The sequence below is a fragment of the Panthera onca genome, chromosome C2, assembly GCF_046562875.1.
Source record: "Panthera onca isolate mPanOnc1 chromosome C2, mPanOnc1 haplotype 2, whole genome shotgun sequence".
NCBI classification, from domain to species: domain Eukaryota; kingdom Metazoa; phylum Chordata; class Mammalia; order Carnivora; family Felidae; genus Panthera; species Panthera onca.
In genome coordinates, this window is record NC_138347.1 from 84179469 (window position 1) to 84193382 (window position 13914).

Here is a 13914-nt window from a genome sequence, read left to right on the forward strand (position 1 = left end):
CTCAGGATCCTGAGTTTGAGCCCTGCATTAGACTCCATGTTGGGCATGGAGCCTTAAAAAAAAAAACAAAAAAAAAAAACCTATTAATTGCTGCAAAGATAAGGGTATCTTGTTTAATCCCCCAAGAATCTTATACATTATTTGCTTATTTTATAAATGAGGAAATTGCAAGTTTCAATAACTCATCCAAGTTCACATAGTTAGTGGTGAAATTAAAAGTCAAGCTTGGTGGCATATAAACTATACTTCAATTAAAAAAAAAAAAGTCAAGCTTGGATTTGACTCAAAAGTTCATATTCTTCCCACTCTAGTCTGCTTTCTGGTCTTTCCTCACCAAACCTTACCTGCTATATTGTATTTTTTTCTTTCTCCCTCTCTTAGTTGACGAGTGTTCATCTGACTACACAATTGTGCTTCCTGTGATTGGGGCCATTGTGCTTGGTCTCTGCGCTGTGGGTTTGATTGTCTATGGAATCCGCCTAAGACGTGAATCATCTGGATACCAGAGAATCTAATTCGTTCCCAGAGGAAAAGAAAATAATGGAGTTTAGAGAATTCTTTCATCATTTCCAGAATGTTGGGGACTTCCCTTAGAGTGAGTCCTTCTGACAATATAAACCACTATCTTTCACAAAAACTAAGTCATTTCTGATTTAAGTTCAAGCCACAAATCAATTTCTACATATTTTTTGTTTATTTTATGAAAGATATAGTGATCTGCTTGAGTATTTTCCAGTTTCCTTCAAAATATTTTAACCATTCAAATCAACATTTGAGATATGTTATAATGCATGTAAAGTGGTATATGCTCCCAAATTATAAACTAAAATGTTAATTGTAACTAATGCTACCTGTGCACATTGGAATTTTATTTTATCCTTCATCTTTCCCAATAAAAAAAAAATGCCTCTTCTTTGTCTATAAAATGGACTTCCAGAACTTTTCTTATCCATGTTTTATATGATATACATGTCTGATGATCTGCTTACCTCCTTTCCACTTTAATTTTTTTTTAATCATCAAAAATCCCACTATATCACAGTTTGTCTAGGTTTGATGTGACGCCAACAAGAGGAACAAATTAGCTTATACTTTTAATCTTGATGACTCCTCCTGCAGAATCACTAAAGGCTAAGAATTAGGTGGCTACAGACAACAGAATTAAATAATAAGCAAGAAACATAATCCTTAATAGTTGAACACATATATGCCAGACACTTGGCTAAGTTTAGATACATTCCATTTAATCCTCCCAACTTATAGATGAGTAAACTCAGACTTAAGGAAATTGATCACCTCAATGTCACCCAGCTAACAAATGGCAGAGCCAAAATTTGACTGCCAGTTGGTCTGGTGCCAACGTCTATGGACTTCACTACATCAACTTGGCTACAAGAACAATGACACTGAATTCTGCCTGAAGCCTCACACCAGCAAGTGCTCCTTTTTTTCACAGAGAAAAGGAATTTCTCCAGAATCATAAGAGATAAGGGGACATGAAAGGACTTGATAGATAATGAAATAGGAGATCTTTAATAAAGTTCTCTGCCTCCTTGAAGGACACTAAGGGGCTCTGCAAAACATCAGTTTCTCATTTTTATGGGACTGTGCAGCTGTGGATCTAAAGATAAAGGAATGGAGTAAACATCTCAACTCATTTTTTATTTCTTTGAAAACAGAAATCTAACCTCCAGCCAACTTTTCTTTCTTGAAGGTAGATCCCCCCCTTGTGGTAACTTGCTTCTTCTGCTCTGTTAGAACCACATTTTCTATTCTAGGACACTTTATTCTGTAGAGCAGCCTGCCAAGAATTGTATTCACTGCTTGTTCTTACAACTAAACAAACGAACTAAGTATACTAACAGAAAAGACCACATACCCCTAGAATTCTTTAGGAAAGGAATAATTTGGGTCACCCCAGAGTACATAATGACTTTCCTGATTTGTTCTCTTATGAGTCAGTAGGCTTGGCAAGGTCCTTGGTTTAGTCTTAATGGAATATGAGTTGAATTAGAAGTTTTTGTAATAAAAACTTATTTTGGAGGTTAATTTATGTCTTTCATTTCTGATAACTCAATTTTCATGCTATAAAAACTTTTTACTATGGTAGTGGAGAGTTTTGCTTGAATCAGTAAGTTAAATCATCTTTCTATAATTCGTTTTGTTTTATTCTCTACTACCACTTTATTACCAGGTAGGAAGACCTATTTGAAAGAATCTGAATTTTTGAGAAGTGAACCATATTAAAGTTATAAGTTAAATCTCTCAACTCTTAGACCAGACTAACAGACTGGATTACTGGTTTACTTAAGTGCTGCCACGAATTCATCCATCCATTTATTCACTCATTCAACCATCACTGAATAAGGACTTTCTAAATACCATACACTCTGTTGTGGATTGAGATAAATAAGAAGTCCTGTATTAGGTGTATTAGTCCTGTATATCTACTTAACAAGTTAACTCAAAACTTAGCAGCTTAAAACAACAAACATTTATTTTCTCACAGTTTCTGAGGGTCAGAAATCTGACAGCAGCTTACCTGGGTGGTTCTGGCTCAGGGTCTCTTACCAGGTGGCATCTAAACTGCTGACCAGAGCTACAGTCATCTGAAAGTTCAACTGGGGCTGAAGGATCTGCTTCCAAGTTCACACCATGTGGCATATCTATAGGAATGCTCACATCATGACAGCTGACTTTCCCCAGGTGAGTGATTCAAGAGAGAGACACTGACCACCTATTCCCAAAAGTTACATACCATCACCTGTGCTGTATTCTATTGGTCACACCAACCATCTCTGGTACAATGTGGGAGTAAAGACCAGGAGAGGTGGAAATCAACGGTGACCATCTTGGATGCTGGCTATTCCAGGTCCATTTTCAAGGTTCAATTACTGGTACTTTCTGGGGGGAATTCAGGTAAATAAATTCCAGTATTTACACTAATAATAATGGCTTAATAGGAAACTATACAAAGGGTAATGAGGGCATGGCCCTTTCCAGCCCGCTACCAACTCTATCCCAGGTGTAGCACCTCCCCAGGAGAGAAGCCTCTCAGGCTCTGGTGCTAACAGTGTACGGACCAGCTGCTGCTCAGGCAGATTTGCCTTTTCACAAAGGCTGGTAGTTGGCTCATTGCTCTACGACATTAACTGATAGCTTTGCCTCAGGGATGTGTTAACTCTCCGTCATAATATAATCCAAAGAGATCTGGACCACACAGATACCCCACAGGACATCGCACTGAACCATTATTTTGATGACATTATGCTAATTAGACAAGCACAAAGCGATTATTATGTTGGAGGTCTTGGTAAGAAATATGTACTCCAGGAAGCAGGAGACAAACCCTATGAGGATTCAGGGACTGACTAGTTCATTGAAATTTTTAGGGAGCCAGGGGGTCAGGGCCATGCCATATATCCACTTCAAAATAAAATGCAGATGTTTTGCATGTTGCATCCTTTCTACAAAGAAGAAACCATAGGTTCTTAGGTTCTGGAGGCAACATTCCACAGCTAGGAAAAGTCGTCTGCTCATTTACCAGGTGACATAGAAAGTTATCAGTTTTGAGTGGGGCCAGAACAGGAGAGGGCAGTACAGCAACTAGGCCGTAATGCAATCAGCCCTACTGCTTGAGCTCTACAATCAGGCAGACCTCAGGGTGTTGGAGATATCAGTGGTGAAAAAGGGACAGTATGGAATTTTTGGCAACCTCCAGCGGGAGAATCATAACACAGGTCCTGGGTGTTCTGGAGTAAGGCCGAGGCCATGCCATTTGCTGCAGAGAAATAGATGCCCTTTAAGAGTCAGCTCTTGGCATGTTACTGGGTCCTAGAACACTTGACTTTGGGACACCAACTTACCCTATATCCAGAATAGCCCATTTTGAGCTGGATTCTGTCATATCCACTAAGCAATAAAGTCAGATGGGTCTAGCAGTAATCAGTTGTCAAATGGGTAATAAGACAGAGGTCAATAAACTATAGCTCATGGTTTGGACATCTGTTTTTGTAAATAAAGTTTTGTGGAGTATAGCTATCCGGGCCCTTTTGTTTACATGTTGTCTATGGCTGCTTTACAGCAGAGTTGAATAGTTGTGATAGAAACTGGTCCACAAAATCTACGTGGGGCTGGATCTCACAAACTGGGAGATCATAACCTGAGCCAAAACCAAAAGCTAGAGGCTTAACCACTGAGCCACCCTGGTGCCCCTCATTGTGGTTTTGATTTGTATTTCCCTGATGATTAGAAATGTTGAGCACCTTTTGACATAGGTGCTGGCTATTTGTATGTCTTCTTTGTAAAAGTGGCTATTCCAATCCTTTGATCATTTTTAAGTTGGATTATTTGGGGTTTTTTGCTATTGAGTTGAATGAATTCTTTGTATGTTGTAGGTATTAACCTGTTGGCTTGTAACCCTCCTGGGAGCTTCCCAGATGTAATCTAAATTTAGCCCCAATACAAGGAGGGCAAGGAGAGACTAAAGGAAGGGGCAGGTCACTCCAGGTTGGTAAGGTGGCAGTTTTAATAAGCAAGGAGAACTTACATATGAAGCTTGTCTTGGGCAGCAGCAAGACAATTGGATCCCCACACCTGCCTGCTAGATCTTAAAAGTTTATAAAGAGGTCCTAATTGGATTCAGTCACATATACCCTCCAGTCGTTTTCAACACCACATCACCATCTCAAGGCTGTGTCCTTGGAGCAGCCTCTGGGAGTGGGAAAGGCAAGCAGAACCCACATTCTAAGGATAGGGGAGGGAGTGAGGAGCCTTTGAGCACCTGAGTCCAGCTCAAGGATTAATCGTCAGTCATATCTTTTTTGATGACGTTCCCCAACAAAACCTCTTATCAGATATAGGGTTTGCAATTATGTTTTCCCGTTCTTAAGTTGCCTTTTCATTTGTTGACTGTCTCCTTTGCTGTGCTGAAGCTTTTTAGCTTGATGTAGTCCCAACTTGTTTACTTTTGCTTTTGTTGCCTTTGCTTTCGGTGTCATATCGAAAAAAATCATTGCCAAGACCAATGCCAAGGAGCTTTTTCCGTATGTTTTCCTCTAGTGGTATAAGACAGAGGTCCAGTTTCATTCTTTTGCATGAGGGCATCCAGTTTTCCCAGCACCATTTACTAAGGAGACCATCCTCTCCCCATTACGTGTATCTGGCGCTCTTGTCAACGACTAGTTGATCATATATATGCATGGGTTTCTTTCTGGGCTTTCTACTTTGTTTCATTGGTCTGCTCATATTCTTTGACAGCTTTCTATTACATTATAGTTCTCTTTTCTTATTTATTTGTGGGGGTTATTTATATATTAAGAAAGGAGCCCTTCATCTGTGATAAGAGTTATAAAATTATTCCCAATTTACTGTTTGTTTTTTCCTAAGTATGTTTTGCTCTGCATATCTTCAAAAAATTATATAGTTGAATTTATTAATTCTTTTTCTGTTATAGTTTGAGTATTGTGTTACACCTAGAAAAAACCTTCCTCTTTTAAAGTCTCCCATGGTGTCTTCTAGTTCTTTCATGCTTCCATCTTTTACACTTAATCTCTTATTCACTTGGAACTTATTTTGATTTTAGGTGTTAAGAAGTGATTAGGGGTTCAACTTTTTTTCTCAGAGAACTAGCCTCTTGTCCAAATATCACTTCTTTAATTATTAAGTCTTAAAATCTAAAATGTATGTTCCATTTTATTTATTTATTTTTTATTTTTTTAAAACCTCCTATAAACCAGCTGTTTTTTGTTTTTTTTTTTTAACGTTTATTTATTTGTGAGACAGAGAGAGACAGAGCATGAACGGGGGAGGGTCAGAGAGAGGGAGACACAGAACCTGAAACAGGCTCCAGGCTCTGAGCTGTCAGCACAGAGCCTGACGCGGGGCTCGAACTCACGGACCGCGAGATCGCGACCTGAGCCGAAGTCAGCCGCTTAACCGACTGAGCCACCCAGGCGCCCCTGTATGTTCCATTTTAGCAAGGACCTGTTAAGCATCTATGAACACAGGCTTTTTTTCTTTTAAACTATTAGTAAGATTAATTAATTATATTAATATTGAATCATTCTTATATTTCTGGAATAAACCTAAGTCATGGTATATTATATTATTTTCACATGCTACCAGATACTTTAATTAATAAAACATTTGGCAGTTTTTGCATTGATATTCATAAGTGAAATTGGACTATATTATGTGTGCATGCTATCTTTGGTAATTTTGGTACCAATGACATGTTCTCTTCATAGAAAGAATGAAAGACTTTCTTTGTGTGTGTGTGCTCTAAGACAGAATTAATAGCACTGGAGTCAACTACTATTTACCATTTTGGTGGAACTTCCTTGTGAGAGAAGGTGGGCCACGTGTTTTGGAGGTGAAGGTGGAACTGAAGTAGTGGAAAGATAGTTCTTTGGTAACATTTTCTCGTTCTTCTATGGTAATCGTTTGATTAGATTTTCCATCTCAGGATCTATTTTGGTACATTTTATTTTCTTATTACATCATCCATTTTATCCAAGTTTTCAAATTTATTTGCTTAAAGTTGAGCAAAACTAGTCAAATCTATAATTTGTTTTCTGTATGTGACTTTTTCCCACTTATTTTTTTTTTATCACAGCAAATGTGCATTGCCCCCCCCCCCCTTCTGGTTAAACGATTTTGCTGTTATTAATTTCTTTTCTAACCTCTGGATTTATTAGCCTTTATTACTAGCTTCTTAATTTATTAATTTCTTTTATCATTACCAGTTTCTTTATTCTGCTTTCCTATGTTTATTTTCATATTTTTAACCCTTAAATTGGATAATTAATTTACTTCCACTATAAATTTGCTTATGAGCCAGCTTTAACTATGTCCAAACAAGCATCTGTATGCCGTATTTTTATTTTCTAGATATTCTGCAATTTCGGTTTGACTTCCTCTTTTTCCCAAGCCAACTAAAACACTTATTTAAAAGTTCAAGTAGTTGTGACTTTTTTATTTTATTTGTTTTTTATTTGTTTTTTTTTTTTTTTCCTCCCCTTTCTTGAGAACACTAGAAAGTTATGTATCTTGCCCTTCACTGCATTTGAGTTTTCCCCCGGGACTCCTCTTCCCCCACTTTCTCGCACCTTTAATGATAAAGATCAAGAGGAATGTTCTCCTTAAAGCCCGACGAGAACGAGGGAACCCTGCGGGCCAGTAGAAGAAACAGCAAGCCAGACCCGCAGGTCCTTTGGTGAATGAGGGCCAACCCCTGGTTCAGTAGGCACTGCGCCAAGGAGAAGTAGGGACCACACCTCCGCGGGCTTGTGGACGATTGGCCAACCGTCGCCTCCGAAGTCCTGCTCTGTTCTTTGATTGGTTTTGACGGAGAGGCCCCCACCACACTTTAGAGGCCTAGCGCCTGACTGGGACTTGGACGGTGGCCTGTGAAGGACAATAGGCTTCCGGAGCGGAGGAAAGGTTTTGCAGGGAGTGGGAAGCAGCTGGTGTAACCAGAAGTCGGAGAGCGACCGGGTTGTGGAGCCATGGCGGCAACCTCTGCGGTGTCGGTGCTGCTCTTGGCGGCAGAGAAGAACCGGTGGCTGCGAGTCCCGAGCCTGCTGCTGCCGCCGAGGTAACTTGAGGCGGAGGGGCAGTGGATCAGCGTCCGGGGTCGGAGGCAGGGGTGGTGTAAATGGACTCCTGCACGCCGAGAGAGGTGCGCGGGGACCGAGGATCGAGCAGGAGGAGGGGAGAGCGTTAGGAAAACCCCAGCCCCTTTCACGGTGTTCTGCTCTGTCTTGGCATCGGGAGAGAGACCTGTTCACACCCAGCCCTTCCTTTTCTTCCCCTTGCTCCCCGTATCCACTCTGCAGCCTCTATTTGCCTCTGTTTTTCCATTTTCGGGCAGTGGGGGAGGGGTGGAGCTGGGCCTGCCACATCCCTGCTTCCCTCGCTACAGGGGCAAGAGAGACGCTTGTACAGCTGCTAACCGTTAACATGGTGCTTTCACTGCATTCCCTGTGTGGGGAGTGTTGATGATCCCCGTTCTGGTGAAGCTCAGAGGGGTCAACGACTTGCTCAAGTTTACACAAGGAGTAAGAAATGGAGCCAGGACGCCCCTCGAGCCCCTTTCGGTTCAGCTAGCCCCGGTCAGGTGTCCGGTTCAGAGACTCTGTGGAGTTCTTTCTCATTGTTGGAATGGATCAAGCTAACAAAAGTAAATTTACCTTCCAGAGGGTGAGAGGTTGGTTTGTTAAAAGTTCTCAGAGGCAAGTTTGAACAAAGCTATGACTCTAACTAACCTGACCCCAGATCAGTTTCAAATTTTGAGCTGTAAGTTTCAATGACAATAAATTTGGTAGTGAAGACATCCTCAGGTCTCCTGGTAGCAGGCTTCTTTACCTTGCTTTGTTTCTTCCTCCTCTTCACCTCCTCCTGTGTTCTGGAAAGACAGGGTAGCTTAGTGCTGAAGGGCACAGACTGTGCTGTCAGAAGCCAGGGTTCTCAGCTTTGCTACTCTCTAGCTGTGTGCCCAACCTTGGGCACATTACTTAATATCTCTGTGCTTCAGTTTCCTGACTTAGGAGGAGGTGATGATACTATTCCTAGAGGAGATAATATTAGTACCTAGCACTGTGTGAATTAAATGAATTAATACATGGAAAGAGGCTCAAACAATCTGGTGCATATGAATCAATCCATAAATACAGCTTTTGTTTGCTTTTATTTTCCACAAATTACTGGAGAGGTATTTAGATTTGAGTTACTTAATTGTAGAACTAGCCCCAGAGTAAAATAAGACAGTTGGTGAAAGTAATGTTAATGCTCTTTTCTTTCTCCTGGTTTTTCTTTTCTTAGGTTTCCAGGGCTCTTCAGGATATTACACAGACCATTTTCTCTCTCTTCCCTCTCCCTCTCAAATCTTCCCTACTGTGTGTAGAACTGTTCTCAGGTAGCTGTCATCCTGGAAAATGTTACAGTTGTTAATGGCATTAAGGAATTACAAATCTTATCATTATAGAGAGTATTTTCATGTCTTGTATGTCATAATTCTCCAGTAACAAAGAGAAATGAAGTCTAATGGTGGAATTTTAGAAATGAGAGTATACTGGTATAGAATTTATGTTGAATCAGGGTGGGATTATCTCATGGAAGCAACTTCTTAATTTTGTTTGTTTAAGCCATTGTTTTAAGCTATAGCTTGGATAATGGTGAAAAATGGAATAGACCTATCAAAACATCATTGAGATCGAGGATTATGTTAAGTAGTGTGTCTGTATGTGATTGTCGGTCTGTTTTCACTACAAAATCACAGAGGAAAACTTTAGTTCAGCAATGGCCTTGAAACTTAATCAGGATCTTAAGCTGGATTTACCAAGAAACAGCCATTTTATAGATAAATCTGTCCAGGACAAGCCTTGAATCTTATAAAAAACTTATCTGAAGAATGTGATGGGAAGATGCTGTGAACCAGAAGATACCTTTTAAAGATAAGGAAAAACAGTCTTTCTCCTTGAAGATTAAGAGAATGAGGTCAGTCAAATTGGAAAGAAGTGGGAAAGCAATAGCCTCCTGAGAAAGCTGTCTTGTGGGACTCAAGTGCCAAAGCTGTGGGTCTTCCCACCAGCCCTTCACGGATGGCAACATCTGATTGAGTTTGCATCAGAGAGTAATGACTGTCTGACCTACTGTTATAATCCCGCCCCCTGCACCCCTGCCCCAGTGAAATGCTAGTTCTGTTCAGTTACGTAGCTATATGCATAGTGTATACATGCTACACATACATAGTTGCTTAGTATCTAATGTACATTGTGGTTTTTATCACCCGCTGTGTACATGATCTAAAATGATTAGTTCTTTATGACCATAGTTTTAACAAATCTCCCATGTATGGGTGGAAAAGCCTATGGTGGAATTCCTTCTGTAATTTGGTTTTTTCCCAGTGTATTCTTTTTAGCTGACACCAGATAGGCATTATACTTACACTTTTTTGTTCCTAAAGTAAATCTGGCCTGCTTTCTGTTACCTCTGGGTTAAAGTTTTGTTACTTGCTGTATCAATATGTATCATGGAACTTAAAAATTGTTTTAGACCTTAGTAAACTTCTACCTAGTTAAGACACCTCAGACAAGTCACTTAGCCTCCCTTATTCTCCATTTCTTATTAATACAAGGATTCAGCTTAAGTTGTCTACTTTGAAAACTGAGAAGTATCTCTTGGTGTCTCCCGTCCTGTGTGAGGACACTGAAGTCTGAGTTGTAAAGTGAAAACTGGGTCTTGAGAGCGAAAAAATCTTAGATGTTACCATAGTTACTCCAAGGCTCGACTGCTCCTACAAAATCTTAGTATTTATGTTTTTGCATTAGGGGGCCATAATGAAAAAAGACTGGAGAAACACTGATGTAAAATGACTTGCCTGGTGTCACCAGCAGCTGGTCAGTGGGGGCTCTTCTGGCCCCACAGCCAGCAGTCTTTCTGCTGCCCTTGATCAGCTCCTTCTCTTTACTTCTCTGGGCTTAATTGCTCAAACCTTAATTATCAGGGGTTGAAGAAGATTGGTATTTTTCAAACTGTTGTTTGACCAGCATATTTTATTTAATAAAGTGGAATAGAACAGAAAGCATCAAAACACAGAGAAAATGTTCTGTCACGAAAATTCTGTTTTGTGTGTGTACCAACTTGTGAAGTCAGATACAATTTTACTTGAGTTGAAAGAGTTTGAAAAAGCTGAACTGTATGATCTTGAAGTACCTTGGCTTTCTAATTGTGACTCTGTGGCCATTTGCCAGCCTCTGGAGCAAGCAGGTTAGGTGATCCATTCAAGGACACACAGTGCCAGAGAGAACGGCCAAAACTGTAACTTCCGGTTTCTAGGGTAATTTTCTTCCCTCAAAGAAAGTCTTATTAAGTCACTTTGTAGGCTTCAGGCTTAACTAAGGTCACATCTAGACTTGGTTTCAGGTTTTGAATTAATAAATCATATAATGACTGAGGGGCGCCTGAAGCCTCCGACTTCACCTCAGGTCATGATCTCACAGCTGGTGAGTTCAAGCCCTGTGTCAGGCTCTGTGCTGACAGCTCAGAGCGTGGAGCCTGGAGCCTGTTTCAGATTCCGTGTCTCTCTCTCTCACTGCCCTTTCCCCTATGCACTCTGACACACACACACACTCTCTCTCTCTAAAGTAAACATTTAAAAAATGTTTGATTCTTTTGAAACGACAATGACTGATCTTGTATATCCTGTTTAATTATTATTCCATTTGGATTCATTTGCTAGGAGATGGACTTGGAGACAGAGAACCATGAAGTATTCAACAACCGCAGGTACGTTCTTGATTTGCTTTGGCTTTGCAGATTATGAACTAAGAGAGGGAAATGCTTAATTCCTTAATTTGTATATATAGAATTAGTGCTCATGTATTTTTGAAATTTGGGATTTTCATGATCATTTTCTTAGTACGTATTGAGCCATGGTTTCCACCTCTTTTATGTCAAATCTCCCGTTGTTGAGTCTACAATATATACAGAAATAATTGGAAACATTTACATTTACGTCGCTACTTCCGTCTGTCTGATCCCGTTCAGTGCCATGAATTGGAAAGGCATAACTCTGATGGTCTAAATCAGTGCTTTAAAACCGTTCTGATAAGTGGCAGACATTTTTTCAAATAAAATTTTACGCGGAATTCCCAACGATAAAACGTGTGAAAGTGTAGACACGGTTGATTGGGTGCAGCTTCCTCCCCACAACACACGCATGCATACTTCATCCCAGCAGCTCCTGTGACCTGTGACAACTCAGACTCCATAGATCCCCATAGGGAAACGTTGTTTTAAGTTATAGAAAACCTTATTTGTTTTAGAATAATAGCCATTATAAACTGCCCAGGAGCATTTATTTCATGTGTGATACGGAAGTGCATTTTACATATTAACACAGTAACATGTCCTGTGGCATGGATGCCAGTGCCCTGGTGCGGCACTCAGTGTTCATGCAAGAGAGCCATACGTCCCTGTGTTTGCGTGCAGAGGGATAGAGGCGATGGAGTTGAGTGACTGCAAGTTCAGATTCTGAGGTGAACCTAACCTGGGTTCAAATCCTGGACCTGCTATTTCTTTTAGCCAGTATACTTTCAGGACAAAATGAGCATAATTTCAGGAAAGTAGTGTTTCTTTTAATTGTAATTCCTTTATCTTTAAAATTTATGTAACAATAATAGTATCTACTCCATAGGATTATTGTGAGGATTTAAATCCAGATTGAGTCTTTAGCACAGGACCTGCGGCATAAAAAGTACTTACTAAAGACTAATTATTATTAACTATGAGGGGTTTTTTGGGGCTATTGTAATTTGACCTTTGGCATATCAAAGCATCTTTTCATTTTAAAGTCGAAAAAGCTGAATAATATAAGAGTTTATGTTAATGAGGGTATCTTGGGTTTCAGGGGCATTTGGGTGGCTTAGTCGGTTAAGCGTCCGGCTCTTGAGTTTGGCTCAGGTCATGATCTCACAGTTCGTGACTTTGAGCCCCGCATCAGACTGTGCGCTGACAGTGTGGAGCCTGCTTGGAATCCTTCCTCCCTCTCTCTCTCTCTCTCTCTCTCTCTCTCTCTCTCTCTCTCTCTCTCAAAGTAAATAGACATTTTTTTAGAAAAGGGTATCTTGAATTTCAGTGAGAGGAAATGCACTAATATTAGTTAAAATGACTATTTGAGACTCTGTTATGCTAATTTTACCAAAACAAATGTTTATCAGCTGATTAATATAATGGAATCTTTATTTTGCTTTCTCATTCTTTGTTCTCCAATAACATTTGTGTATGATTTTCATGGTGTTTTAAGCAGGACGAAACATTGCCAAGGTCCTCATTGCAAACAGAGGAGAAATTGCCTGCAGGGTGATACGAACAGCCAAAAAAATGGGAATACAGTCTGTGGCTGTTTATAGTGAGGCCGACAAGAATTCCATGCATGTAGACATGGTATGTTGTTAAAAACCGAAAGTCAAATTTTGTGATTGTATTTGTTTACTATGTTGGTATTTTACTCCTTTATGTTGACATTTTATGTTTGCTAGTGTTAATAGGACATAAGTGGGTAAGTTCAAACTGCTCACTAATTATCCCTGTTGGGATACATTTTCCAAACGTAACACCAGTTGAACTGAACAGTGTGTTTTGCTGTGTTTAGTTGACTTACCAGCAAGGTCCTGTCTTATCAAGGGTTGGTTAAAACAGTTCACAGAATGTGGCCACAGATCATACTTTGAGTGGCACATATCCAGGTCCCTGATGTACAAGAAGGATCCAGATCCCAGTCTTAGCAACTACCACATACTGGCCAGGGGATCTTTGACAAGTCATCTGATGTTTCTGAGCCTTGGCTTAACTATAAAATTATAACTGAAAGGATCCCATTTCCCTGAGGTCTGTAAGTGCTACCAGTTGTTACTAGCTATTGTTTACCAGACAGAGCCAACCATGGGTGAATTCAACTACTGGCCCACAGCAAGATTGAGCAGCGACAAATTAATGGCAACCAGCCTCCGCTCTCTGGGCACTTTTCTCTCTCATTCTGTGTGTTGACCATCTCAAGCCTGCTTTGTGCCATTCTAGCTGCTGACTCTCCCTCCACCCACCTATTCTCAGCAGACGATCTTGATTCACAGGGAAAGCAGAACTGTGCTTCCTGCCGCAGAATCTCTTCACTGCATCTGTGTCTGCCCTTGTCCCGTTCAAGGCCACTTGTCTTCCTGTGCTCTGGAGTCCTCCTCTTACCTTTTCAAGGATCTTCCATCTTCTTTTCGCACTGTATTCTGTCACTCTACTTCGTCTGCTCCCATGGCTTTGCTAAACACTTCCGAATTTCTGTTTCTAGCCCAGACTTCATTTTGAGTGTGATATAGGTATACCCAGCTGCCCACTTGACGTCTCCACGTGGATATGCGA

At 40.4% G+C, this 13914-nt stretch overlaps 2 protein-coding genes across 4 annotated transcripts in view; both read left to right on the forward strand.

The window, feature by feature from the left end:
* Positions 1-926, forward strand: part of LAMP3 (lysosome associated membrane protein 3) — a 36902-nt gene extending 35976 nt beyond the window's left edge. The window contains exon 6 of the mRNA XM_060639323.2: positions 382-926. Within this exon, the coding sequence (XP_060495306.1) occupies positions 382-515 (134 nt within the window). The 3' untranslated portion in view covers positions 516-926. The remainder of the gene's footprint in view (positions 1-381) is intronic.
* A 6476-nt stretch (positions 927-7402) lies between these two features.
* The window catches only part of MCCC1 (methylcrotonyl-CoA carboxylase subunit 1), a 58618-nt gene continuing 52106 nt past the window's right edge, over positions 7403-13914 (forward strand). For 2 of the 3 annotated variants that reach the window (XM_060639319.3, XM_060639321.3), the window contains exons 1-3: positions 7403-7597; positions 11243-11289; positions 12809-12948. In XM_060639319.3, the coding sequence (XP_060495302.1) occupies positions 7509-7597; positions 11243-11289; positions 12809-12948 (276 nt within the window). In that variant the 5' untranslated portion in view covers positions 7403-7508. The remainder of the gene's footprint in view (positions 7598-11242; positions 11290-12808; positions 12949-13914) is intronic. The other variant, XM_060639320.3, reaches the window with a different exon arrangement.